Source organism: Neolamprologus brichardi, chromosome 12 (assembly GCF_056152115.1).
Source record: "Neolamprologus brichardi isolate AB-2024 chromosome 12, ASM5615211v1, whole genome shotgun sequence".
Lineage (NCBI taxonomy): Eukaryota > Metazoa > Chordata > Actinopteri > Cichliformes > Cichlidae > Neolamprologus > Neolamprologus brichardi.
Window position 1 is genome coordinate 20450827 of NC_142115.1, and position 26119 is coordinate 20476945.

At 39.9% G+C, this 26119-nt stretch overlaps 1 protein-coding gene across 1 annotated transcript in view; it reads left to right on the top strand.

The window, feature by feature from the left end:
* The window catches only part of dnah10 (dynein axonemal heavy chain 10), a 28684-nt gene that overhangs the window by 433 nt on the left and 2132 nt on the right, over nt 1–26119 (top strand). Inside the window, exons 2-71 of the mRNA XM_087849128.1 lie at nt 183–262; nt 366–474; nt 904–1019; nt 1172–1397; nt 1625–1770; nt 1978–2208; nt 2386–2576; nt 2719–2917; nt 3050–3244; nt 3360–3530; nt 3847–4023; nt 4140–4307; nt 4426–4592; nt 4683–4834; nt 4911–5075; nt 5164–5371; nt 5495–5651; nt 5767–6246; nt 6347–6505; nt 7127–7243; nt 7350–7452; nt 7563–7741; nt 7873–8084; nt 8359–8519; nt 8634–8863; nt 8946–9068; nt 9155–9388; nt 9501–9724; nt 11793–12062; nt 12164–12347; nt 12434–12568; nt 12683–12835; nt 12926–13114; nt 13347–13493; nt 13974–14165; nt 14265–14383; nt 14458–14616; nt 14703–14838; nt 14931–15053; nt 15132–15263; nt 15395–15611; nt 15798–15917; nt 16021–16166; nt 16252–16404; nt 16486–16746; nt 16838–17010; nt 17092–17185; nt 17628–17795; nt 18355–18543; nt 18781–18952; nt 19049–19252; nt 19338–19418; nt 19532–19729; nt 19818–19979; nt 20093–20267; nt 20516–20697; nt 20821–20957; nt 21044–21261; nt 21407–21628; nt 21743–21890; nt 22037–22316; nt 22425–22654; nt 22765–23038; nt 23159–23263; nt 23365–23519; nt 23603–23757; nt 24225–24405; nt 24533–24733; nt 25089–25298; nt 25959–26054. Of these exons, the coding sequence (XP_087705254.1) occupies nt 183–262; nt 366–474; nt 904–1019; nt 1172–1397; nt 1625–1770; nt 1978–2208; nt 2386–2576; nt 2719–2917; nt 3050–3244; nt 3360–3530; nt 3847–4023; nt 4140–4307; nt 4426–4592; nt 4683–4834; nt 4911–5075; nt 5164–5371; nt 5495–5651; nt 5767–6246; nt 6347–6505; nt 7127–7243; nt 7350–7452; nt 7563–7741; nt 7873–8084; nt 8359–8519; nt 8634–8863; nt 8946–9068; nt 9155–9388; nt 9501–9724; nt 11793–12062; nt 12164–12347; nt 12434–12568; nt 12683–12835; nt 12926–13114; nt 13347–13493; nt 13974–14165; nt 14265–14383; nt 14458–14616; nt 14703–14838; nt 14931–15053; nt 15132–15263; nt 15395–15611; nt 15798–15917; nt 16021–16166; nt 16252–16404; nt 16486–16746; nt 16838–17010; nt 17092–17185; nt 17628–17795; nt 18355–18543; nt 18781–18952; nt 19049–19252; nt 19338–19418; nt 19532–19729; nt 19818–19979; nt 20093–20267; nt 20516–20697; nt 20821–20957; nt 21044–21261; nt 21407–21628; nt 21743–21890; nt 22037–22316; nt 22425–22654; nt 22765–23038; nt 23159–23263; nt 23365–23519; nt 23603–23757; nt 24225–24405; nt 24533–24733; nt 25089–25298; nt 25959–26054 (12326 nt within the window). The remainder of the gene's footprint in view (nt 1–182; nt 263–365; nt 475–903; nt 1020–1171; nt 1398–1624; nt 1771–1977; nt 2209–2385; nt 2577–2718; nt 2918–3049; nt 3245–3359; nt 3531–3846; nt 4024–4139; nt 4308–4425; nt 4593–4682; nt 4835–4910; nt 5076–5163; nt 5372–5494; nt 5652–5766; nt 6247–6346; nt 6506–7126; nt 7244–7349; nt 7453–7562; nt 7742–7872; nt 8085–8358; nt 8520–8633; nt 8864–8945; nt 9069–9154; nt 9389–9500; nt 9725–11792; nt 12063–12163; nt 12348–12433; nt 12569–12682; nt 12836–12925; nt 13115–13346; nt 13494–13973; nt 14166–14264; nt 14384–14457; nt 14617–14702; nt 14839–14930; nt 15054–15131; nt 15264–15394; nt 15612–15797; nt 15918–16020; nt 16167–16251; nt 16405–16485; nt 16747–16837; nt 17011–17091; nt 17186–17627; nt 17796–18354; nt 18544–18780; nt 18953–19048; nt 19253–19337; nt 19419–19531; nt 19730–19817; nt 19980–20092; nt 20268–20515; nt 20698–20820; nt 20958–21043; nt 21262–21406; nt 21629–21742; nt 21891–22036; nt 22317–22424; nt 22655–22764; nt 23039–23158; nt 23264–23364; nt 23520–23602; nt 23758–24224; nt 24406–24532; nt 24734–25088; nt 25299–25958; nt 26055–26119) is intronic.

The window sequence follows — 26119 nt, forward strand, 5'->3', positions numbered from 1 at the left end:
AAAGTTTCGATGAACCCGTATCCTTTTACTGTATTGCTTTTGGGTTAATGTAGGATGTTTTCACTGGTACCTTTTACCATGTTTCAGCATACTCTCAGAAAGTTTATTACTTATGTAATTTAACAACACTGTGGACATTTGGACCGCAAGACAACATCTAACAATAATGTTTACATTACCAGAAAAGAAAACTGGAGATCCTGACCCAAGTGGGGCAGAGAACATCACCGACTTCATTACAAATGATGATAGGGACAGTCATGTGAGATCAAACTTTAAAACTGATATAATTATTAATGCATTATTAATTGAGAGGCTCAAGATAGTTAAGAAGGTTTAACATATTTCTGGTTTGGTGATTTCAGAGGACTGAGATAAATCTGGTCTATCACACTGAGCTTCACGTAGCTGTCAACCAGTACCCACAGAGATTTTTGAAATCTTGTGTCTTCTACTTTCTCAGGAACACAAAGGGTGAGATGCCAGTTCCTCATCATCATACTTAAACATGTTCAAGCCTACAGGATTCTTGTTTATCTTATTTGCTCTCTTTAAGGGTCACCACCCTGGATCACCTGGCTTCATTTCCCTCTATCCCTAGCATCTTCCTCTGTCACACCAACCCTCTGCACATCCTCCTTCACTCCATCCACAAATCCTCTCTGTGTTTTTGCTCTTTTCCCTCTTCCTGTCAGCTCCATATTTGACATCCTTTTCCAATTAAATCCACTATTCACTCACTATTCACTCAAATTCACTCTTCTGCACATGTCCAAACCATCTGAGTTTTGCTTCTCTAACTTTATTTATCCCTCTGATGTACTTATTTCTAATCTTGTCACTTCTAATCTTCCATATAAAAAAGCAATAAACAAGATACTGTGTTATTGTATTATAAAACAGAGACTATTGTTGAACCACTGGACATGAATGAGGTCAATATCATGATGCCCTCGCTGTTTGACATCGGCATGCATTGTGGAAACCCTCTTCAGGTGCTGCAAAGCAAACTTGCCCACGTAAGAAAAATAAGAAATACAACTGATCAGGAGCAACTTTTGTTAGTAGGACTGAAAGTTGATGTCACAGCAGCATACTAGCTTTTAATCTTATTATTGTATATGGAAAAACATCAGTTTTCTAATGAATATTTGACTGCATCTCCTCTCAGGTCTATATACCCATGCTTACTGCCAACCAAATGGCAGTAGCTGGAGCAGGTGATCAAAGTGAGGAAGTTTCTCATCAGGAGAAGATGAATGGGAAGAGTGAGGCAGATGAAACAAAGAGTTTAGTGAAGCCAAGTGGACAATTTATTGTTCGTGATGAGTTGCTCAACAGAACGCATAAACATTTGGGACTGCTGAACACGACTCTCCAACACCTTCAGCTTGAAGGTTTGTTTAATTACTTGAACCAAGGGCTTGCTATTGTTAAAGGCAAAAACTCACCATGATTTTTAATTTTTATTAGAGTATATAGATTTGCAAGCAAATGCTTTTTCTTCTCTCAGTTTCCAAGCAAGAGTATCGACTAGTACTGATAAATGTCTACAGGACATTAGTTATTTTTTATGCCCATTCACAAAAAGTTATTCAGTGTAAAAGCATTCTACATGTCACAGATGGGATTTTACTGCACATTCCTGAGCTGGAGTTGGAAGACCTGCCTTCGAATCCAGAGATGGTAGAAAGCTTGGAGCAGTGCTTGATGAACTGGCAAACGCAAATAACCATTGTTATTGAGGAGCAGAAAAACAAAAAACCACAGGTTTGTAATTGTAATCTCGTGTTCTGAGATTCAGTCCAGGAACTAAAGCAGGAGAAATAATTTTTCTGCTAAATTCATGCAATATTGTCAAGAATTTAAGAAATACCCATCGACCTAAAAGGAAAACATTCAGTTAAAGAATGTCTCAACTGCACCTGGTGACATGCAGTCGCTAGACTCAATCATTAACTCTCCATTTTCCTCCAGGCGCCTGGTCCTTTGGCTGAGATAGCACTTTGGCAGGAACGTGCGTCTGTCCTTAATGCTCTGAGTGAACAGCTTAATCATCCTGCAGTAGGGAAGATCGTGGAGGTGATGACCAAAGCAGGTGCAGGCATTGTTCTTACACTGGAGGGAGCGATTGCTGAACTTACTAAATACCGTTTGGAGTCAGATGAGAATTTACGCTTCCTCAAGACACTAGAAAGGCATTTCATGGTAAGCACATTATTGCTGACTATACAAAAAAAAAAGGTAGTTACATGAAACTAACAGGTTCCATGAATCTATAAAATTTTTGCAAGGACAAAAGGAAAAGGAATCAAAATAATGATTGTGGATCTGTTGTGTTATCTTCTCCTTCACTTTTATCAAAGCTACCATTGTCTGTTTCAGAATCTGGCTACTGGAGCAAATTTTGGTGTGATCTTGGAGACCATCCCTCCTTTAATGGAGAGCCTGCAAATTGTATGGATGATCTCCTACCACTATAACACGAACGATTGTATGGTCCCCTTAATGGAGCGAATTGCCTGGCAGCTGTGTGAACGTGTGACTCAAGCCATAGATGTCCACACGCTGTTCAAGTATATGTGGATCCATTTACATATTCTGAGACTTTTTAGTTTATAGTAAAACCAAATTTATTGTTCAGTAGTCAAACAGAATCATTTATTCAAATGTGATGTTTTCTTGTGTCAGTATAACAGTGTGTTGTGCCTTAAACAGAAACAACAGGGAAGTTGCCAAATCCAAGGTCTACGAAGCTAAGCAGGTTTTAAGTCAGTGGAAGACATCCTACTTTGAGAGGCGTGCTGAAATTGAGCAATTAAGCAAGGCTTCACGTTGGGAGTTTGACCGTAAGAAACTGTTTGAGAAGACTGATTACATTGCTTCTGTCTGCCAGGATCTGTACAATGTTTTCCAGGTTGGTGTGAATATTTATATGTATAAAATACATATATAATTCATAAATACTGACCTCTCACACAACATCTGAAGATTTGAATGTGTAAAATAAACTTCAGATTTTTATTTCTCATGTGTTTGTGTTGGGTAGATTTTGGAGGAGTTTTACAATATCTTTGGCCCAGAGCTATTGAGTGTGACAGGTGACACAAAACACATTGATGAAGTGCACCGCACAGTGGAAAATCTGGTTGTGCCCCTTGAGGAGGCTGTTTTTAGTCCTTTCAACATCTCTAAGATGAGCAGCTGGAAAATGATCATGCAAGACTTCAACACGGCGGTTCAGGTGGTTTTCAGATATTGCAGAAGCTGTTTGGTTGTTCTAAATGCACAAAGTAATTAAGCAGCTTGGACAAATATAACTGTGCAATATTTCAAGCTGAATGCGTGTGTCTGTTTAGGCTATTGAGGCAGAAGCGATGCACTTTATTGATGAGTCTTTTAAGACACTGCGCTCTTCAACTGATGCTTTTGACATGCTGCTGAAGTTTAAACACATTCGCACCAGAGAGGTCATCAGTAACCATCTGATGAAAAAGCTTGACGATATCTTGGAGCAGTACTGCAAGGAGGTAATATGCTATTGAATAAAACATGCTGGCATCTATTTAACATTAAAGTTACGGTTAAAATCATTTTGAAGCCTCAGCTGAGGAACAGTCCACCCAAGACAATGTGACTTAAGTTGGTGAGCATGTGTGTATAAAATAATGCTACAGCTAACTAAAATCTACTAACAAATGACATTTATTCTTTATACCTTTGATCTGTCAAGCTTTGGCTAACTTATCCTTATAAAATCTCGACGTAAACATTTCATAAAGGTAAATGCTAAAGTTTTGTAATTTATGGGAGTGACACGTAGTCATTTTGTTGGTGTGGTTGTAGGTGGACAGGACACGGGAAATTTTTGAGACAATGAAAGACAAACCACCGTTAAATAAGAATGAGCCTCCTGTGGCTGGGGCAATCAGATGGACACGATTTCTATTCCATCGCATCAAATATGCCATCCTCCCCTTCTTGAAAGTGCCGGAGATGTTGGACTGTGAAAAGAACAAAGTGGTGAGTTATTTCAAAATGCTTTATGTCACCATTAATGTTAAACAGTTTATACTCTAAAATGCTTTTTAAAACAACTTTCTGTGATTTTCTTTCTTTTTCTTTTCTTTCTGCTGTAGTTTGCTCAGGCCAGAGAGAAGTATGTAGGAATGGCAGAGCAGCTGAAGGACTATGAGGCAGCAAAATATGAAAGCTGGATGGCGGAGACAGAACATAATTTGCCTTTGCTAATGAAAAAACCCATTTTGGCCATGGTTACCAGTAAAAACTCAACTCAAACAGAACTAGTATGTGTCTTTTGCTATTTCCTCATAACTGTTGTATCTTATATTGTGTGTCTGTGAAGGTTCTCTTATATTGTGTGTTAAGACTCTCTAAAATTCCCTGCATTTTTCTCACTTTAAGGATGTCCCGCCACCTGAAAGTTGCACACCAAAGGCTTTGCGATACATTGTGAACTTTGCTCCGGAGATTAAAGAAATCATTTCTGAGGCTTACAGTCTTGAAGCCCTGGGCTACACTGTGCCTGATCTAGCTCAAAATGTTGCACTTCAGGAAAACAAATTCATCAGGTGATGAGACTCACCCGTAACTGACTAGAAAACTCAAAAACCAGTACTTGATCTCCTTTCTCTCTTGAACTGTTTCGTCCTTCATCTTAGGTATGTCAGTGATCTGAGCAAGCTTATCAACCGCTATCACTCTGCATTGGGCAGTTTGAATGAAGCACATGTCGTCATGCTGGCTCCACATATAAAAGTAGTCAAAAAAGACATCAGTTTGGGATTCAAAAGACTCAACTGGAATTCCTTGGGTACTATTCATACTTGCTTGCTGTCAGATGAAATTACTTTTGTATAAAACTGAAATCTGCTAATGTTTGGTTTTAGGCATCCCGGATTTCATCAACCAAAGCCTTCAGACTGTAACTAAGTTTGAGTTTGTCGTCAATCAGATTCATGAACATGAGAAGGCTATTGATTCTAAGTTGCAGTCCATGATGATGGCCAACTTACTGAAATTTCCATCACCAGATGCCTCAAACGACTTACCAGGTAGATGTATTAGAAGTATACTATTAGTTTACTGGAAATAAAGAATTTGTGCATGCATTATTTTAATAGTTTCATATTTTTTCCTAAGCTATTAAGGAGTTCTGTGAACACATTGAGCGAGAGCGAGTCAAAACTGTGACGATGCTTGCCAAGAAGTATGCTGACATTGGAGTCCTTATAACTAGCATAGAACAGCTGAGTGTGGAAACCAGCACTGGCAGAGCCAAATGTATGGTAGATTATTACCAACACTGGGAACACAGAATACTGGACACTCTTACAAAGATGGTGCAGAGGTAATGAGTAATGGTTTTGAGCCTGTATAGATTGTGAGTGGTAATAATCACCACATTTCTAACACGTAGAATGCTGTTAGTCTTAACCATTGCAACATCTGTCATGTTTGTTTTCATATTCAGAAACATTCAGGCCTTTAATATGGCGCTGATGGGAGATAAAGCTCTATTTCAAATCACCGCCATCCTGTCTGCACCTAAGATTGTGTTGCAGCCCCAAAGCAACGAGATCTACCGCCTGCTCGTGCAGTGTATCACAGACTGTGTAGTTAGCACCAAGGTGGGATCATCACAGTGGTTTTTTTAGTCTTTTTGTCACTGCATTAAAAAAATAAATGATTTTTAATTTACCACTAATAATATATCTTAACTTTGGATTTATTTTTGTGTTCAAGCAATTTGTGCGTTGGATGCATGGGACCTGCATTAAGTGCCCTCCACAACATGTGGGTGCTGAAGATAAGCTGGTGACATTTAATTTCTACAGTGACCTGTCCCAGCTTCCTCAGATCAAGGAGAGCTGTGTAACTGTATCTCAGAGTATCCAGCGTCTGCTTTTCTCCATTGATCAGTACCTTTACCACTGGAAGCGCTATCGGGTTCTTTGGGAAAAGAACAGAACCATCGTCAATGAAAAGTTTGCTGCAAGGAAGCCGTCCTTTGTCATGTATGATTATAAGCTGCAGTCCCTTGCTCGTATCAAGCAGGAAGTGATGCTCGAGCCTCAGTTTAAGAATGAGCACAGCGTATGCCTAAACCTGGAACTTCTGGCCCACACTGTGAGCGAAATTGCTGAAGCCTGGATCAGTTCACTTGGTAGCTTACTCAACAAGCCTGCTAAAGAGGACCTCTTTAACTTGAGAGATGAATTCATGGTAGTTAATCATAATACACAGTTTGTGTTTACAGTCTTTATCCTAAATATTCTTTGGCTTTTATGTGATTTATCTTTTTTGTGATTATTTTGTACAAAAGCAACTGTCTAAGAAGCTGAAACAGAGTCCTGACACTTTTGACGACCTGAAGTCTGTCCTTGGCACCATCTCAGCCATCAAGAACATGTCATTAGAAGTGGAGATGAGAATCACAGATATCCAGGAACAATACAGAACACTGGCCATGTATAAAGTGGAGGTACTGTGTCTTTTTACAGAGAGAGAGTGTGTGATCAGTTTGTCTTTCTGTTTGTTAGCAGTCTGTGCAACTCACTTTTAATTTTTTCAGTATGACTCCCTAGAATGTCACAATGATGCCATAATATTTTACAAAATCACACACTGCAGGGATATATTTTAAAATCTCAAGTTTTATAACTTATAGAAGCCAAAGACTTCAGGGTGAAAATAGGAAAATGTTCAATTTTAGTATGTAATGCTTCAAGGTTATGGGTTAAAGGTCAGGGTTCTGCAAATTAGGAAAAAGTTTATTTGAGTTCGGATCATCTAGTTCTTTAAACTAAAAAACATTTATTTCAATGCAACATTATATGAATTCACAAGGAAAAAAAACATACTACACTAGTTTTCCATATTAATATTGATATCAGCATAAATGATCTATGAAAGCAATGCCGGTGACATTATTGGGGATTTCCATATTACCGATACTAACATCAGCATGGAGTAATAAAAAGAAAATAAAACATTTCTTTGTATAGCCCTTACCCTTTGGGGGGAGGCTCTGAGTGCTCTTGTATAAAACCTCAAAAGTGATCTTATTTCCCATTTTAAAAAGTTTATGTCTTATGTGCTTTAGGCAGGTGAGGATGAATGGGAGCTGGTGGCCTGCATTAGCCAGATGTGGAGTGACCTTTTCATAGAAGCCAGACAAGTAGACCGAAGTCTGAAAGACGTCAAGAAATCATTTACTGTGGTAAGATATCAATCCCATACAATGTTCTTAAACCTAAAAATAAACAGAAATGTTCTTGTCTTACATTTATGATTGCCACACTCTTCTCCCATCCACACACCCAAAGATTACAAAGGAGAATATCGAAGAGTTCAAACAGGAGTTGTTTGTCTTTGCCGAAAGCTTCAACATGCATGGTCCTGGAGCTGTAGGAGATGATTTGGAGAAAGGTACTTGGGCACTTAGATGAATGCTGCTGTTGCTGAGTAGAGAATAGTAGTGCATGGTAAATGTTGAAATGTAGTGGAGCAACAAGCCCGTGTCACTTTTATTTTTGCAGGACTGGCCATTATGGGAAAATACAAGGCAGATCTTGCAAAGATTGTAGCAGGTCAGCAGGAAATAACTAATGCTGAGAAGCTGCTGGACTTGTCAGTCACCACTTTCCCAGAAGTTCTGAACATAAAGAATGACATGAATGGCTTGAGACAGATATATGATATATATAAAGCTCAGCAGGTGGGATATGCTTGTAAAACACCAGTGCATAATACACATAAATGTGATCATTTAAATTATATATATATATATATATATATATATATATATATATATATATATATATATGCGCTTGTCCTGTCATCTTGCAGGATGCAAAGACACAGTGGTCTCAGACCTTGTGGATAGATTTAGACATCCAGCTGCTACAACAGGGCATTGAGGGTTTCATCAAACGCTTAAGGCTGCTGCCCAAAGAAGTGCGGGCCATGCCTGTGGCCTTTTTCCTAGACGGACGCATGAAGGAGTTCAGAGAGTCTCTGCCTCTTTTACTGGACCTGAAGAATGAGGCCCTCAGAGACAGGTCTGTCTCAAGATTGATACTAGTGAGAAACTAGAATGAATATAATACCCCCCCAAAATTTACAGTTAATAATGTAGCTGGATTTGTTTTATTGTCACTTAGGTTTTAATTAATTGCTCCTAGCGGATTGTTCTGCAATACGCATAATACTGACAATAAGTAGAGTATTTAATACTCTACTTATTTAGATGTAAACTTTTGACGTCATGTGTTCAAATTATCTATGTCCAGATAAAACAAAAAAACTGAGAATAAAAATGTCTTTATATTCAAGGCACTGGAAGGAACTGATGGAAAGGACTGGCACCAGCTTTGAGATCAACCCTGAAAGCTTCACGCTGGAGAACATGTTTGCTATGGAGTTGCACAAATATGCAGATGTCATAGGCGACATTGTCACCTCGGCTGTAAAAGAGCTTGGTATTGAGAAGGCAGGTTCTCTCTTTTTTAAAAACATTCTCAAAATGGAATAATCTGCCAGTTCTATCAGTTCATCAGGGAAATGACAGTTACTTCTAAAACATGTTATCTGTATCTGGTTCCAGGGAGTAAAAGGAGTGGTAGAGACCTGGGAAAACATGAAGTTCAATGTTCAGCCCTATTTCAAAGGCACTCAGGAACGTGGCTCCATTCTGGGTGCAGTGGATGAGATCCTGCTGAATGTGGACAATGATGCCATGAACTTACAGAGCATGGCTGGCAGCCGCTTTGTTGGACCCTTCCTTGGTACCATACAGCAGTGGGAAAAAAATCTGTCTCTTATTTCTGAGACTATTGAGGTGAGTAAGACTGGCCAAATTATCCTTCACCCTTAGGCTGATCCACAAAATACTTATAGGAAAAAAAATACATCTTTCACAGGTCTGGTTGCTCGTGCAGAGAAAATGGATGTACTTGGAGAGCATATTTATAGGAGGAGACATTCGCTTGCAGTTACCTGAGGAAGCAAAGAAATTTGATAACATTGACAAAAGGTTTAAAGACGTAAGTGTTGCTATAATATTGGTCTTAAAAAATTAAAGTACTTTCTTCTAGACTTGTCAAAATTACATCTCTCTTTGTTTCTGTAGATAATGAATGACACAGTGAGGAATCCAAACATTAAGCGCTGTTGCCTGGTTCCGAACCGGCTAACAGACCTGCAGGCCCTGAGTGACGGTTTAGAGAGATGCCAGAAGAGTCTTAATGATTACCTGGACTCAAAGCGACATGCATTTCCTCGCTTCTTCTTCATCTCTGATGATGAACTGCTCAGCATTCTGGGGAGTAGTGACCATACCTGTGTCCAGGAACATATGATCAAGGTATTTGGCAAGTACAAGCGAGGGTGGAGTCGTAGACAAGACCTTAATTTTTCCAAGTATAGATAGGGAAGCTCACTGTTTCCAATGTGTGTTTTTTCTTTTGTCTCATAAGATGTATGACAACATAGCATCTCTGAGATTTGACGTGGATAGCAATGGAGAGACAGTAGTTGGAGCCATGGTGTCTGCTGAGGGTGAGGTGATGGAACTAAGACAGCCTGTCCCAGTGGAGGGCAGAGTGGAGGAGTGGATGATGGGGGTGCTACTGGAGATGAGGAAGACTAACAGGCTCATCACAAAGGAAGCGATCTTCCACTACTGTGAAGATCGGAGTAGGTATGTGTAAATAACATGCACCAGAGAAAGAAACCGCTTGTGTTGTTAATTTTTTTTGAATATTTTTGTACTAGCCAGGGGTTTATTAGTCCTCATCAATCAAGATGTTTGTTTTGAAACACACAAGGTCATTTCTGATGGTTGGCATGTCTTTGTCTTGAGCAAACTCTACAATACCAAGGTGATACTGGCCAATGTATATACCCCCAATGTGGATAATATTGAGTGCATTTTCTCTTTATTGCCTGATCTGAGCTCATACTCTCTAATACAGGGTGGGGATCTTAAGTGTTGGCTCCCCAACCCCATAACTTTAAGTAAATCTCCATCATTTGTTCAGTCCTGTCTGCCTAATTGTGGTGTCTTTGACACCTGGCACTGTCTCAGTCCAAACTCAGTTTTCTCACAGGTCCACCATACCTATTCTAGGATTGATTATTTTATTATTGATAATCAGTGGCTTTCATCGGTCTGCTCCTGTGACTACCAGAGGATAGTGGTGTAGGATCATAATTTTTTAAAATTCAGTGAAAAAACAACAACAATCTTTTGTGTTTCAAACGAATACTACAAATGAATCCTCTAACCTGATTATTTGGAATACATGAAAGGCGTTTCTGAGATAGCAGATAATTTCTTATTCAGCAAACATGAAAAGGCCAATACAGAGCAACTTGAATTACCCAACCAAGTTAAAGAAATGCTGTATTTTCCCTCCACTGAGACCTGTGGGTATGTCCCCTCCTTACATGCGGAGAAGGCATTTGACTGTGTGTAGTAGGAGTATCTATTCATACAAAAGAGTATCTAAGAGTTTGTAAGAGTATCTATTGTTACAAAAATTCTACTTTGGACCTAAATTTATTTATTGGATAAAATTACTATATTTCTGCCCTAAAGCCTCAGTCCTTTTGAACTTCCAGCGGTTACAGCCCACCAACCTCCAACAATGAACCTTGGCAAGGGTGTCCCTTAAGCCCACTACTACTCTTTGATTTTGCTATAGAATCATTGGCTATCACACTCTGAAGCTATGCAGATGCCTCAGAGATTTGGAGGAGAGGAGTTGTGCATAAAGTACATCTCTGTACGCAGATGATCTCCTGGTCTTCCTGCAAAAACCTAGTGGATCTATACCTTCTGTGTTGTCAATTATCATTCAATTTGGCCAGGACACATTTGGAACTTACATAAAAGTGAACTCTTCTGGCTAAATGGAGGAGAGTCCGGGTCAGGATACTCAAACTTCCCATTTAAAATAGCAGAAAACCAATTCACATATCTGGGCAAAACTGTTACAAGGAAGTACAAATTTTCTTACTTCACTAAATAATACAAAACAGTTTCTGACACAGTGGTCCCCCCTCAGCTAAAACTCAGTTAAAATGAACGCTCTTATTCAATTAGCAATACCAGCTAATTGTTCCACCTGGTGTGGAAATATTTAGCAAATCTTCAGGCCCTGAGCCTAAGTTCCATCGCTACTCTTTAAGTTTCAACAAGGATGGGATTCTCTCTCTCTCTCTCTCTCTCTCTCTCTGTTTAAATATATAATTTATTTATGTATGTGGATCGTCATTTATTTATTCGTATATATTCTATATAATTCTATACATTCTATTCTTATTGTATATTAATTATTCTACATATATATTTCTCTTTTTATGTAATCTGGCTTGAGGATGGGGTTAAGTTTTGGGAAAGTTGTGGAGCATAGAATTGCACACTTTACCTCAACTATGTTACCTCAACAATAATCAAGTCTAGTTTTGTTCATTCTTAGAATTGAAGACCACTTTGCATTCAATGCTTTTTTGGATTGTTTTCTTTTTTTTCCCTTCACAAGCTCTTCAATGTTGTCTTTTCTATTGTGTTTGTTATAAATGTGTGCAAATATTCTGTTTGGTTAAACTTGATAAAAATATCTTTGAGAAAAAAAGTTTTTGATATTCGCTAAGAGGCACAGTGATGACACGTTTGTGACCGAAAGAAGTGCCTGAGTGTTTTTGCCAGTGTCTGCGTGTGCAAGTCTGGCCCTCAGGTAATCTGTCATTGCAATGTTTTACAGGGTGGATTGGATGTTGCTGTACCAGGGCATGGTTGTACTAGCTGCTAACCAAGTTTGGTGGACCTGGGAGTTAGAGGATGTCTTTAAAAATGTGAAGAAAGGAAAGAAGCATGCACTTAAGAACTATGCTGAGAAAATGCACAAACAGATTGATGAGCTGGTGTCACGCATTATTCAGCCTTTGAAGAAAAATGACAGACGAAAGCTCAACACTGTGCTCATCATTGATGTCCACGCAAGAGACATAGTGGATAGCTTTGTGCTAAAAAGGTAAACTTGACTTTTGCAAGTTTGAACATTTGTTTGTGGCAGTGTGTTTTAAATAGTGAACATAATAAAAGAACGACATTTAAAGTTCAGTTTCCTTCCAGCATAATGGATGCACAAGAATTTGAATGGGAAAGCCAGCTGAGATTTTACTGGGTCCGGAAAGATGACAACTTATTTGTGCGCCAGTGCAGTGCATCTTTCTCCTATGGCTACGAATACATGGGGTTGAATGGGCGGTTGGTTATAACCCCACTGACAGACCGGATCTACCTCACTCTCACACAGGTCTGGGATATAAGCAAATTTTTAATACCTAAGCATGTACATTTTTTCGACTAAAACATGCCTGTCCATGTGTATTTGGGATGAAGGCACTGTCCATGTACTTGGGTGGAGCTCCTGCTGGACCTGCTGGTACAGGAAAGACAGAGTCCACCAAGGATCTGGCTAAGGCTTTGGGCCTGCTCTGTGTTGTTACAAACTGTGGTGAGGGCATGGACTACTTGGTAAGAAGAGCAAAGAGCATCTGAAAAAAAGCTTTTCTGGGATTTAAAAAAGTGCAGTCATCCCTTGTCATCACTCTAGCTTTTTACGTGAATGTCCTCTCCCTTTGTGTCCAGGCAGTGGGCAAGATCTTGTCTGGCCTTGCACAGTGCGGAGCTTGGGGCTGCTTTGATGAGTTCAATCGTATCGATGCCTCAGTGTTGTCAGTGATCTCCTCCCAAATCCAGACTATCCGCAATGCTCTCATTCTACACCTTAACAGGTTTCATGTAAGTCTGTTTAGTTATGTGGGACCAGTAATAAATATATATTTTTCATGTATTACACCTAAACACCTTCCATCTCCCTATACGCATCAGTTTGAAGGGCAAGAGATCAACTTGGATGACCGCATAGGAATTTTCATCACTATGAATCCTGGTTACGCAGGACGTACAGAGCTGCCTGAATCCGTCAAAGCTCTCTTCAGGCCTGTGGTGGTCATTGTGCCGGACCTGCAGCAGATTTGCGAGATTATGCTCTTCTCTGAGGGTTTCCTAATGGCCAAGGTACCACATGCACCCATGAACTTGCATTTGATTTCATTTGCACATGCTGTCACCTGTACTGCAAGAAATGCATCATAAACTATGTACATGCACAGGTTATATTGTATTACTTTATATTGGTAAATAGTACAAAAAATGCATATGAAAATAGATAACTTGGAGATTTTATGGCATCTTTAACTTTTGACTGATAATAGTGTTATTAATGTGTCTCTACTTCTGTTCTTTTCAGGTGCTGGCAAAGAAAATGACCGTACTGTATAAGCTGGCTCGTGAACAGCTGTCCAAGCAGTCTCATTATGACTTCGGCCTGCGCGCTCTCAAGTCTGTCCTAGTGATGGCAGGAGAGCTGAAGAGAAGCTCACCTGAGCTGAGCGAGGTACAGAAAAATAACAAATAAAACTTTTTCTTTTTCTTTTTTTTTTAAATTGACAGAAAACTAAGTTGCTATTTGTGACTTCTCAGGTAAAAGTTGAAGGTTGATTTATCCTAGGAATATGTTGGACATTTGTAAAGGTTACCAAATGCTCGATTTGTCCTGTATCATCAAAAATGATGACACAGAGAATGTAAGATAGAGGTGCAAATCTTATATTTGTTTATCAATAATTTAATTCTTATTATTTTACACAAAAGTTGGATCTGTTATTTGTACTGAAAACTGTCCTTCATTAAACTATTGTTACATAGCCCCCATGTTCAAAAAATATTTGTGGGCAACAATTTTATAGGTCCGTTTTTTATTTTTTCAGTATTTTCAATACTGATATATTATGAAGTTGATGTATAAATGCATAAATTCTTTTTCATTCATTCCGTCATTCAGTTCATGTATTTATGTCTATCCCTCTTACAACAGGATGTGGTGTTGATGCGGGCTCTCAGGGACATGAACCTACCCAAGTTTGTGTTTGAGGATGTCCCTCTGTTCCTCGGGCTGATCTCAGACCTGTTCCCTGGGCTTGATTGCCCCCGTGTTCGCTATCCCAACTTCAATGATGCTGTGGAACAGACCCTGGAGGACAAAAAATATGTCATACTACCCAACCAGGTGCAGAGTCTCATATTTGATGTTGTCTATCAATTTCTAGCAAGGTTTTGCTGTTTAAATGTGTCAACAGTACACTGTTGTATCCATCTGTTGTTTCAGGTGGATAAAGTGGTGCAGATGTATGAGACAATGATGACACGGCACACTACAATGATTGTGGGTCCAACAGGTGGAGGAAAATCAGTGGTGATCAACACATTATGTCAAGCTCAGACAAAGTCAGTTTAACTTTACATTGTCTCTCTGATCTTTTGTGTGAACAGTAGTAACTTTTAATCTATCTCACCATCAGAATGGGACTGCAAACCAAACTGTATCCTCTGAACCCTAAAGCCATGAGCGTGATTGAACTTTATGGTATTCTGGACCCAGACACTCGAGACTGGACTGATGGGATTTTATCCAACATCTTCCGTGAAATTAACAAGCCTACTGACAAAAAAGACAGGAGGTAGAAAATATTTTAGAAGGCATGTAATCATCCATTTAGGATAACAAGAAATCGTTTCTGTAAATCACCTGCTCTTTGACAAACAGGTACATCCTGTTTGATGGGGATGTGGATGCTCTGTGGGTCGAAAATATGAACTCAGTGATGGATGACAACAAGCTTCTGACTCTAGCCAATGGAGAAAGGATCCGTTTACAAAATCACTGTGCTCTGCTGTTTGAGGTTTGTTTGAATTTCAAGATTTCTGTTAGTAGAATACAATTGCCTGGATTTTGCCTCAAAGAAAGCTTAATGTAAGAAAACTACCCACACAGGTTGGAGATCTGCAGTATGCTTCCCCAGCTACTGTTTCCCGCTGTGGAATGGTATTTGTTGATCCTAAAAACCTGCGATATACCCCATTCTGGCAAAGATGGGTGAACAGCAGACCTGATAAGGTTTGAGAAACAAAATCACTGTTTAAAATGCATACTTTTCTAGACTTATAAATACTGTTGTCTCTTTTTTTTGTCTAGGAACAAGAAGTGCTTAATAGTCTGTTTGAGAAATATGTCCACAGCTCTATTGACATGATTGTGGATGGTGTTGTTGATGGGAAACAAGGAGAGAAACTTAAGACTGTTGTTCCCCAGACAGATCTGAATATGGTAGGTTAATCTCATCCACTGTAAATGCTCCTTTGCACTTGATTGTATTTAAATAAGAAGAAATGAATGGAATTAATGGTATAGTCTCATAACCTGAACTTGAACTAACTATGCATGATATGTGTGTTTAGGTCACTCAGTTGTGCTTAACACTGGATGCACTTCTTGAGAGTGAAAACAGCACTCCCGAAGTCCTGGAGTGTTACTTTCTGGAAGCTCTGTACTGTTCACTTGGGGCTACATTGCTGGAGAGTGGTAGGATCCAGTTTGATGAGTTCATCAAAAAGCTGTCCTGCCTACCTACAGTTCATGATGAGAAAGCCCGGGCTGCGCCTGGTGAGATCCCAGGTAAAAGGGGAGGATTTCTTCTTATTTTATGGTGAAAATTACCATTCATTCTCTTGGGTTTATAGTGGATTGATTAATGATTTATGGAGAAAAAAAGAACTATGATAAACCTTTTTCACAGGTATTTGTGCCAGTTTTTAAACTGTTTTACTTAATATTGTTAACGAAGTGACTTCATCCATATAGGATACCTCCCAACCTTGTATGATTTTCACTTTGATGGAACACAGGGGAAGTGGGTTCCCTGGAATTCTCTGGTCCCCAAATACATCCACAACCCTGAAATGAAGTTCATTGATATCTTAGGTAAAGGTCTTGTCTGTAAACAGTGAAAACTGGGCAACATAGGTGTAAATACATGCATCATGAATTATACATTTCTGCCTTGGTACCTTCATTCTCTCTTTAGTGCCAACTATTGACACAACAAGAACCAGTTGGATCCTGGAGCAGATGGTGAAGATAAAGAGGCCGCTGCTACTGGTTGGAGAGTCTGGCACTTCCAAGACTGCCACTATTCATAACTTTATGAAGAATATTAATGCAGAAACAAGTGTAAGTTGTACATCTTACTGTACACACAGTATGTACATATATTTCTTTGTCATATGGGTTTAAATGTCTTTCGTTCTGTTCCCAGAGTACTCTTGTCATCAACTTCTCCTCTAGAACAACATCATTGGATCTGCAGAGAAACCTCGAAGCCAATGTGGAGAAAAGGACTAAAGAGACCTATGGACCTCCCATGGGGAAGAGACTCCTGATCTTTATGGATGACATGAATATGCCAAAGGTACCTGTTTTAAGTGGACTTTTATTCTTTAAAGTGCAATAGTGCTCACATGTTTGAAATGACTGTAATACACTTGTGCAGGTGGATAACTATGGCACACAGCAGCCTATTGCGCTTCTAAAGCTGCTTTTGGATCGAGGAGGAATATATGACAGAGGAAAGGAGCTTAACTTCAAAATCCTCAAGGATCTTGGCTTTATTGCTGCCATGGGAATGGCAGGAGGTGGGCGAAACGAGGTGGATCCTCGCTTCATCTCACTCTTCAGTGTCTTTAGCGTCCCCTTCCCTACAATGGAGTCCCTCCACCTTATCTACGGTTCTATTTTAAAAGGCCACACCAGGGTGAGTACCTCTTTCACATATAAATCATAGTGAAATCTCAACCATCTGGATCACTTTAATTTTCCAATTTGTACGTGATAAAATATTTTAGCTGTTTGAGGACACCATACAGAAAGTTTGTGATCAGGTCACGTCCTGCACACTGGAGCTCTACAACACCATCATCAAAGATATGCCACCCACTCCCTCCAAATTCCACTACATCTTCAACCTGAGAGACCTGTCAAGAGTGTACAATGGACTCACCCTCACCAAACCGGACAGGTCTAATCTAGCATATTCACTCTTGTGACAGACTGACAGAGGTCTGTGACCCTAAATGTCTTTCCTTTCTCTGTCTTACAGGTTTTTGACTGTAGCCCAGTTTGTACGTGTGTGGAGAAATGAGTGCTTGAGAATCTTCCATGACAGACTCATTGATGAAACTGACAAAGCTTTGGTAATATTTACTAATAATATTAGCAGATGTTTAATGTGAATTCTCCTTTTTAATGACTAAAGGCAAAACTGTCTTTCTCCTGTCTTCCTCCACTAACCCCCAACAGGTCGTGGCAGACCTCTCCATAAGACTGGTTCTGCTTGAGGTTTCTTCCTGTTAAAAGGGAGTTTTTTCCTTCCAACTGTTGCAAAAACACTTGCTCAAAATGGATCATGGATATTATTGTTGGGTTTTCCTCTGTTTTCTTTGTGTTATTGTAGGAGCTTTAGCTTACACTATATAGCGCCTTGAGGCAACTTTTGTTGTGATTTTGCACTATATAAATAAAATTTGTTAAACTGAATACTAAGTGGGTAATTGGTTCCATGTTGGATGTAACAATAAGACTCAAAATCTACTGATAGATACTGATACTGAAGATGTGTGTTTTTTTTCCCCCAAGGTCCAAAGGCACATAAACAACATGACTGAGGAGCATTTCAAGTCAGACATGGAGGCAGTTATGAGAGACCCAATTCTTTTTGGAGACTATAGGACAGCCCTCAGTGATACTGAACCAAGGGTGTATGAGGACATACAAGACTATGATGCTTCAAAAGCCCTGTTTCAGGTAAAGTTATTACCCTAACCCAGGTGGTCATATGGTTAGGTTGATTTATTTATTTGTATGTTTGTTATCAGAGTTACTCCGAAAGTATAAATGAGTTTGCGTGAACATTTTAGCAGAGGTGTGGCTTGGGCTAGGAGATATTTCTGTAAGGATTGTCTGCTAATGTGAGCTAGGGCAATATTTAGTTTTCACGTTGTATCTTATACATACCAGGTTAAACAAATCTTGATGTTTTCAAGAAAATATTACAAACTATTCTGTTGGAAAATGTTCATCTTGGTGGAGGTGTGGGGTCTCAGACAGAAAAGTGAAGTAATACTGCCGGTTTGATTCACTGGGACGAGCAGCCAACCACATGCTGCATGGTGGAGAGTGGCTGGCCCGCGTTCAAGTCCGAACTGTGGCCATTTGCTGCATTTCTCTCTCCCTCACTTTCCTGTCGCTCTTCTTTGTAACTGTCTTATAAAGTCAACAAAATAAAATAATGTAAGAGTATGTTTTGGCATTTTTATAGTTGTTATACTCTTTTAACAGATCACTGTGTTATGTAATTCTGCAGGAAATCTTAGAGGAATACAATGAGAGCAAATCGAGGATGAACCTAGTGCTCTTTGACGATGCTCTGGAACATCTGACCCGAGTTCACCGCATCATCCGTATTGATCGTGGCCATGCTCTGCTTGTTGGTGTGGGGGGCTCTGGCAAGCAGTCCCTTACCAAGCTGGCTGCCTTTGCTGCTGGCTGTGAGGTGGTAAAATTCATGATTGGTGTGGTGAAGGGCAAATGATTGTCACTAACAAGTGTCATATACACTAAAATTACATTTTAAGCAATGCAAATGAATTTTACTAACATGTCTTGGGATGTGAAAGCTGCAATCTTCTAACTGTAAGGCTACTACATGAGGGCTTTCAATGTCAAGCAGTGCTAAACCTTCTTCACAAATACATTTCCAGCTTTAGATTTTTGGATCTGCTTTCCCCAGGTATTTGAGATAACGCTGAGCAGAGGATACAGTGAGTCTAACCTCCGTGAAGACCTAAAAACTCTGTACTTGAAGCTTGGCATTGAGAATAAGAAGACCGTGTTTCTTTTTACTGATGCTCACGTTGCTGAGGAAGGCTTCTTGGAGCTCATTAACAACATGCTTACCTCAGGTTGGATATGACTTTAATCTCCTGACCTCCTCACTTTCTATTTATCTCTCTTAAAGGCTACAGCTGCAGTGCTCTCACCATGCATTCTATTTATAGGTATTGTTCCTGCATTGTTTCCCGATGATGAGAAAGAATCCATTCTCAACCAGCTTCGAGACGAAGCTCTTACAATGGGATCAGATCCCTCTAAAGAGAGTGTGTGGCAGTACTTTGTCAACAAGAGTGCCAACAATCTACACATTGTTTTAGGCATGTCACCAGTGGGAGATACCCTGAGGACACGCTGCAGGAACTTCCCAGGTGAAATATTTGGTCAGGCTTCAATTGACTTAATATAGTTTATAAATTTGTTTTATTAACCCGATGTACTTCTTATTTCTCCCAGGACTGATGAACAACACTGTAATAGATTGGTTCCTTCCATGGCCTCCGCAGGCCTTACTTGCAGTAGCTCAGTCTTTTCTTGGTGTGTAATTAAACTTACTTCTATTATATGTATTTGTCGTGGAAAATGTTTATTTTAAAACAGGTGTTTCAGTAAGACAGTTGAAATGTTATATTATTATTGTCCTTCCACAGGTGAAAGTCCGATGATACCAGATGCACACTCTGCAGCTGTTATAGATCATGTATGCATGGTCCACAGCTCTGTGGATCACTACAGCAAGCTATTCCAGCAAAAACTCAGACGCTGCAACCACGTAACTCCAATGAACTACTTGGACTTTATTAACACCTATTCCAAACTCTTAGAGGAAAAAGACCAATTTATTCTCGGTGAGGGAATGAAACCTGTTGTAAATGCAGGGCTTCTGTTGGAGTTAGTGTGCATTAGAGACCGTTAATGTGTCTTCTTCTGTTCTAGCTCAGTGCAAGCATCTGGAGGGAGGTTTGGATAAACTGAAGGAAGCCAGTGAACAGCTGGCTGAACTGAATGTGAAGCTGGCAGATCAGAAAGTTGTCCTGGCTGAAAAGTCCACGGCATGTGAAGCCCTGCTGGACGAGATTGCCGCCAACACAACAGTAGGTTAGTAAACACTTGCCTGCCGTATGGCCTTCATTAATACAGTATCTTGTAGTCTTAAAATGGAAATTAAGTGCTGTTAGTTCAAACCACTTATCATCAACTTTCTTTTCTAGCTGAGGAAAAAAAGGTTCTGGCAGAAGACAAAGCTAAAGAGATTGAGGAGCAAAATAAAGTCATAGCTGTTGAGAAGAAAGAAGCTGAGAGTTCCTTAGCTGAAGCTCTGCCAGCATTAGAGGCCGCACGTAATGCCCTGCAAGACCTGGAAAAATCTGATGTAACAGAGATCCGGTAAACTGTGCTCCTTATGAAGAACATTATTTTCATTCTGTTGTAGAAATACATTACATGTAAATTACATTTGGCTCTTGGATAACATAAACCATGAAAAGGAATACTGGACAGTGCAGAGCGGTTCATTTTCGAGAGACCTTAATGAGTCGTCATTGATGCACAGCCATTGCTTATCATGACAATTAAGTCCTCTTTTAATCAGTGTTTTCCCTTTATCTGCTTTTTCCTGTTGGTCCAATGTGAAGATCATTTGCCAAGCCACCCAAACAGGTGCAGGTGGTTTGCGAGTGCATCCTGGTGTTGCGTGGCAACAAAGAAATCAGTTGGCAGTCAGCAAAAGGGATGATGTCAGAAGCGAACTTCCTGCGCTCCCTGATGGAGATGGATTGTGATGCGATCACTAACAACCAGGTCAGGACAGTCAGGGGTAAGTTGAATTTATGTTGAGTACAAAAGTAAAAACAAGTAATGGTGCTACTATACTGTGCAAGAGAGTGCTAATTGAATTTGACAGATGCTCCACTTTTTGTTTTCTTCTCTTTCTGGCTAGGCTATCTAAAGAACCTCCACACAAGCTTTGAGGAAATGCAGGCCATCAGTAAGGCCGGCTCAGGAATGCTCAAGTTTGTCGAGGCAATCATGGGTTACTGTGATGTTGCTAGGGAGATAAAACCCAAAAGAGAAAAGGTTATTAAGTGTATTAAATCGCCATTGAATCTTCCTGTTTTGAACGAAACACAGCTTAAACTGATGTATTGCCTTCTTATTTTCAGGTGGCTCGCCTAGAGAGGAACTTCTTTCAGAGTAAGCGGGAGCTGGAGTGCATTCAGAGTGAGCTCAGCAACATACAGAAAGAATTGCAGACTCTTAGTGAGAAATACCAAGCTGCTATTTGCGAGAAGCAGCAGTTGCAGGAGGAGGCTGAGGTGATGGAGAGGAGATTGATAGCTGCTGACAAACTCATCTCTGGGCTGAGCTCTGAGAATAAACGGTGAGGTTGAAAAACATGCAACACTTACTAACCAACCCTTTAACAGGTTGATTTTTAATTTTAAACCCCCTGTTTTTTCTTTTTTTCTTTTCCACTCCTGTCTCTACCAATTATTTTTCACCCCTTCTACATACTCCCAACTTAGGTGGACAAATGATTTGGAGGGATTGAAGCAGCGGCGTGTGCGTCTCCTGGGTGACTGTTTGCTTGCTGCTGCATTTCTGAGCTATGAAGGGGCATTCAGCTGGGACTTCAGGAATGAGATGGTATACCAAAAGTGGGTTAAAGATGTGCAGGAGAGAGGCATCCCCTTGAGCCAGCCTTTCAAAGTAGAAAACCTTCTTACTGATGAGGTCGAAATCAGCAGGTGAAGTTGTTGCATAACTTGCTAATAAATGCTGTAGAATCTGACTTTTCTCTATCAAATAATGACAATTAGTATGCTAATTAATGGCCTAACTATGTGTCTACCCTGTGTTAGATGGGGCTCAGAGGGTTTGCCTCCAGATGAATTGTCCGTGCAGAACGGGATTCTCACAACCAGAGGGAGTCGATTTCCCATGTGTATTGACCCCCAGCAACAAGCCCTCAACTGGATTAAGAAGAAGGAAGAAAACAATAATCTCAAGGTACGGAAAGATTTAATGCTCATTGATGTTCTGGGATGACTGCTTTATGCAGCCTCCCATTACTGACAGCCCCTGTATCACCAGATTCGACAAACAGAGGTTTATGACATGCAGACCTGATAGTGTGATCATCAATTTTGTCCCAGGTCTCATCTTTCAATGATCCTGACTTCCTGAAACAACTAGAGATGGCCATCAAGTACGGTTTCCCATTCCTTTTCCAAGATGTGGATGAATACATCGACCCAGTGATTGACAATGTCCTGGAGAAGAATGTGAAAGGAGCAGAGGGAAGACAGGTCATCATGTTGGGTGACAAAGAGGTCGACTACGATCCCAATTTTAAACTCTACCTCAACACTAATTTAGCTAACCCCAAATACTCTCCATCTGTGTTTGGAAAAGCCATGGTCATTAACTATACTGGTAAGATGTTTTTGCGTACCGGTCAGATTTCATCTGTATCCTTAAACCACAGGGTCTAAATTGCATGTTTGCTTCTGCCCCATCTTTTTGCATCTTTGTTACGTACAGTGACCCTTAAGGGGCTGGAAGACCAGCTGTTGAGTGTTATCATGGGGTTTGAGAAGAAGGAGCTAGAGGAGCAGCGAGAGTGTTTAATCCAAGAGACAAGTAACAACAAGAAGCTGCTTAAAAACCTCGGAGACACCTTGCTCAGAGAGCTGGCCACATCTACAGGCAACATGTTGGACAACACAGAGCTCATTGAAACACTGGAGAAGACGAAGCTGAAAGCCAGTGAGGTTGGTATTGGCTTATGCATAAAGAGTAAAAGTTGTGGCAGAATATTATTTAACTGAAGTCACAAATCCCAGTTTGTTTGTTTCTTCATGTTTGATATTGTGATCATCAGGTATTTGAGAAACTAAAGTTGGCTGAGAAGACGTCCAAGGACATTGATAAACTTAGAGATGGCTACCGTCCTGCAGCCAAGCGTGGCGCTATCCTGTTCTTCGTGCTGACAGAAATGGCTGTGGTGAACAGCATGTACCAGTACTCACTTGCCTCCTACCTCGAAGTGTTTGACTTTTCACTGCGGAAATCAGTGCCAGACCCCTCCCTTCCCAACAGACTAAAGAACATCATGAACACTTTGACATACAGCGTTTATAACTATGGCTGCACAGGTAAAATATTTAAGGTGGAATAATAGTGAACCATGTGAGGGGCAGGAAAAAAGTCTGTTTCTAAAGGAATTTATAATTATTTTGTAGATTTTATAACCCTAACTGAGTTCTTATCCCCAGGATTGTTTGAGAGCCACAAGTTGCTCTTTTCCTTTAACATGACCATCAAGATCGAGCAGGCAGAAGGGAGGGTACCTCAGGAGGAGTTGGAGTTCTTTATAAAAGGTGAGCTATTCAGAGAAGTACAATATAAGTACATACAATAGTGATCAACTATGCACACGAAAACACAATGTTCAAAGCACATTTCCATCTCGTGTATAAAGGTAATCTATCCCTGGAAAAAAGCCAGCGCAAAAAGCCGTGTGATTGGCTTGCCAATCAGGGCTGGGAAGACATTGTGAAACTTGCAGAGCTCTTTCCCGAACAGTTCAGCTCTCTGCCTGATGACATCGAGAAACATCCCACTGAATGGCAATCTGTAAGTGGCCACAGGGACAGAACTCACTACAGGCATACCTCTGAATCAACTGTGAGTGTAACTCACACTCTTTTTCTCTTCAGTGGTACGACTTGGATGGACCAGAACAGGCTCCGTTTCCCATGAAATACAAGGGGAACCTGTCAGCCTTTCAGAAGCTGCTGTTGCTGCGCTGCTTCCGGGTTGATAGAGTCTATAGAGCTGTCACTGACTATATCACTGTTATCATGGGAGAGAGGTGAAACTTTTTGTACTGTACTTTTTGACTATCCTTACTCTGGGGGAAGTAGACTGAAAAACAACAAAATCATTTATATCAAATCAGTATTTGGTGTGAACTCTTCACCCATAAAAACACCAGCTTTTACAATTTTGTTTAGTTGTTTAAGGTACCTGGCAGGTAGTTTTTCTTTTAGCTCCTACGAGAAGAGATTTTTAGGAGAGCTCAGTGCAGGGTGACACTTTGTACTTCTTGTTTCCCTGGATGGATGTCTGAGATCGCTGAGTTTTAGTCACACATGTCTTTGATAACACATGGCTAAGAATCTAAAGAGCTGCAGTAAAGTTGCTAAAACTTTTGCACATTGTGTATACAGTATATACAGTCTGTACATATAATCCACTCCTGTGAACAAAGTATAGATGACTGTGTGAATATTGAAACATTCTGCGCTTACAGATGTTTTTTATTGTATTTCTGCTCAGATATGTTCAACCCCCTGTGATCAGCTTTGATGCAATTTATGATCAGAGCACACCTTTCTCCCCCATTGTCTTCATCTTGAGCCCTGGCTCTGACCCAGCCGGTGACCTCATGAAACTAGCAGCCAGATCAGGCTTTGGAGGCAAGTTCAAGTTCCTTGCAATGGGCCAAGGCCAAGAGAAGGTACTCAATACTTTTTTCCTATATCACGGCATATGTATATGAATATAGGGATTACCAAGTAATCACATTGAATAATATTAAAAAGGGATGAAGTTGAAAATAATTGTTTTCTGTACCCGGGGTAAAGGTGGCACTAGATTTATTGGAGAAGGCAGCCTCTCGAGGTCAGTGGCTGATGCTACAGAACTGCCATCTGCTGGTAAAGTGGCTGAAGGAACTGGAAAAGGCCTTAGAGAGAATCACCAAGCCCAACCCTAACTTCCGCTTATGGATCACCACCAACCCCATTAAAGATTTTCCCATTGGCATACTTCAGAAATCTCTAAAGGTGAAACACACATTCTCTTTACCTTCAGTAAAGACTTTTTGTAGATGTTTGTAAGTGGAAGGACTTCCTCACATTGGTGCTGTATTTGAATGGTTTTAACTGGGAATATGACATAACTCCATTTCCAGTAAAGTAAGGTGACAAAACAGTTACACATTCCCTTTACATGTCAACTATCTTTTATAGAAATTGGTGTTTCATGGCAGACGAGACTGCATTAAGAACCTATTAACATGTTAATAGTAGAATATTCTATTGTACTGGAAAAAGAAGTCTTAAAGGACTGCTTCTAGGAAGCAGAGATGCTTCAGAAGTAACAGATGGTATGACAGTATTCCTTCATTGTTGTGTGCAGGTAGTGACAGAGCCCCCCAACGGCCTCAAGCTTAACATGAGAGCCACATACTCTAAAATCTCCCATGAGGCCTTGACCACATGCCCGCACCCTGCTTTCTCCAGCCTGGTGTTTGTTCTTGCCTTCTTCCATGCTGTGGTGCAAGAGAGACGGAAATATGGAAAAATTGGCTGGAATGTCCCATACGACTTCAGCGAGTCTGACTTTTCTGTAAGTTGCACATTAGTCTAAGATTATTTTGAAAGTATGTTTACACTACCGGTCAAATGTTTTAGAACACCCCAATTTTTCCATTTTCTTGAAAATTATGCAGTTTAATGTCTCATTGAACTCTGATATAAAAGAATAGTACAAATAAGGAACTGGAGTTAAAAAAGAAATCATGGAATCAGTTTATAGACAATATGTATGTATTCTAAACTTTTGACTCATCTGAGTCGCCACCTTTGGCAGATATAGCAGCTGAACACACCTTTCTTTCTACAATAAAAATCAAATATTCTTCAGAAAGTTCTCCCCATATCTGTTGCAGACTTGATGCAGAACAACTTTAAATTGTTAACCCATTTTATGTTCCCTGAAAAAGGCCTTTTTGTATAATTCTAAAATATACATTATTTTTCAAATTTTAGTCACCTTACCTTACCTTTTTTTGTTTTGTTTTGTTTTGTTTTTTACCTCTGGCAGTTCACTTTGTACCATTTCAAGCTATTCATTGAACTTGAATGACTTGAGTTGCAATAAATAACTGGAAGAACTAGGTTGCTCTAAAACCTTTGACCGGTATATTTTAAATTAGTTTATGAGTGGTATAATATTTGCTGTATTTCACTTTTCAGTAGTTTAAACATATTATCTGTGCTCTGACAGGTGTGTATGGAGATCCTGAACACCTATCTGACAAAAGCTCATGACCAAGGAGACATCAATATACCCTGGGGAAGTCTTAAATATCTTACTGGGGAGGTTAGGCTAAAATGAATTCGTTTATATTGTACATTTGAATAGTGTGCATCTGTTATACTACTACT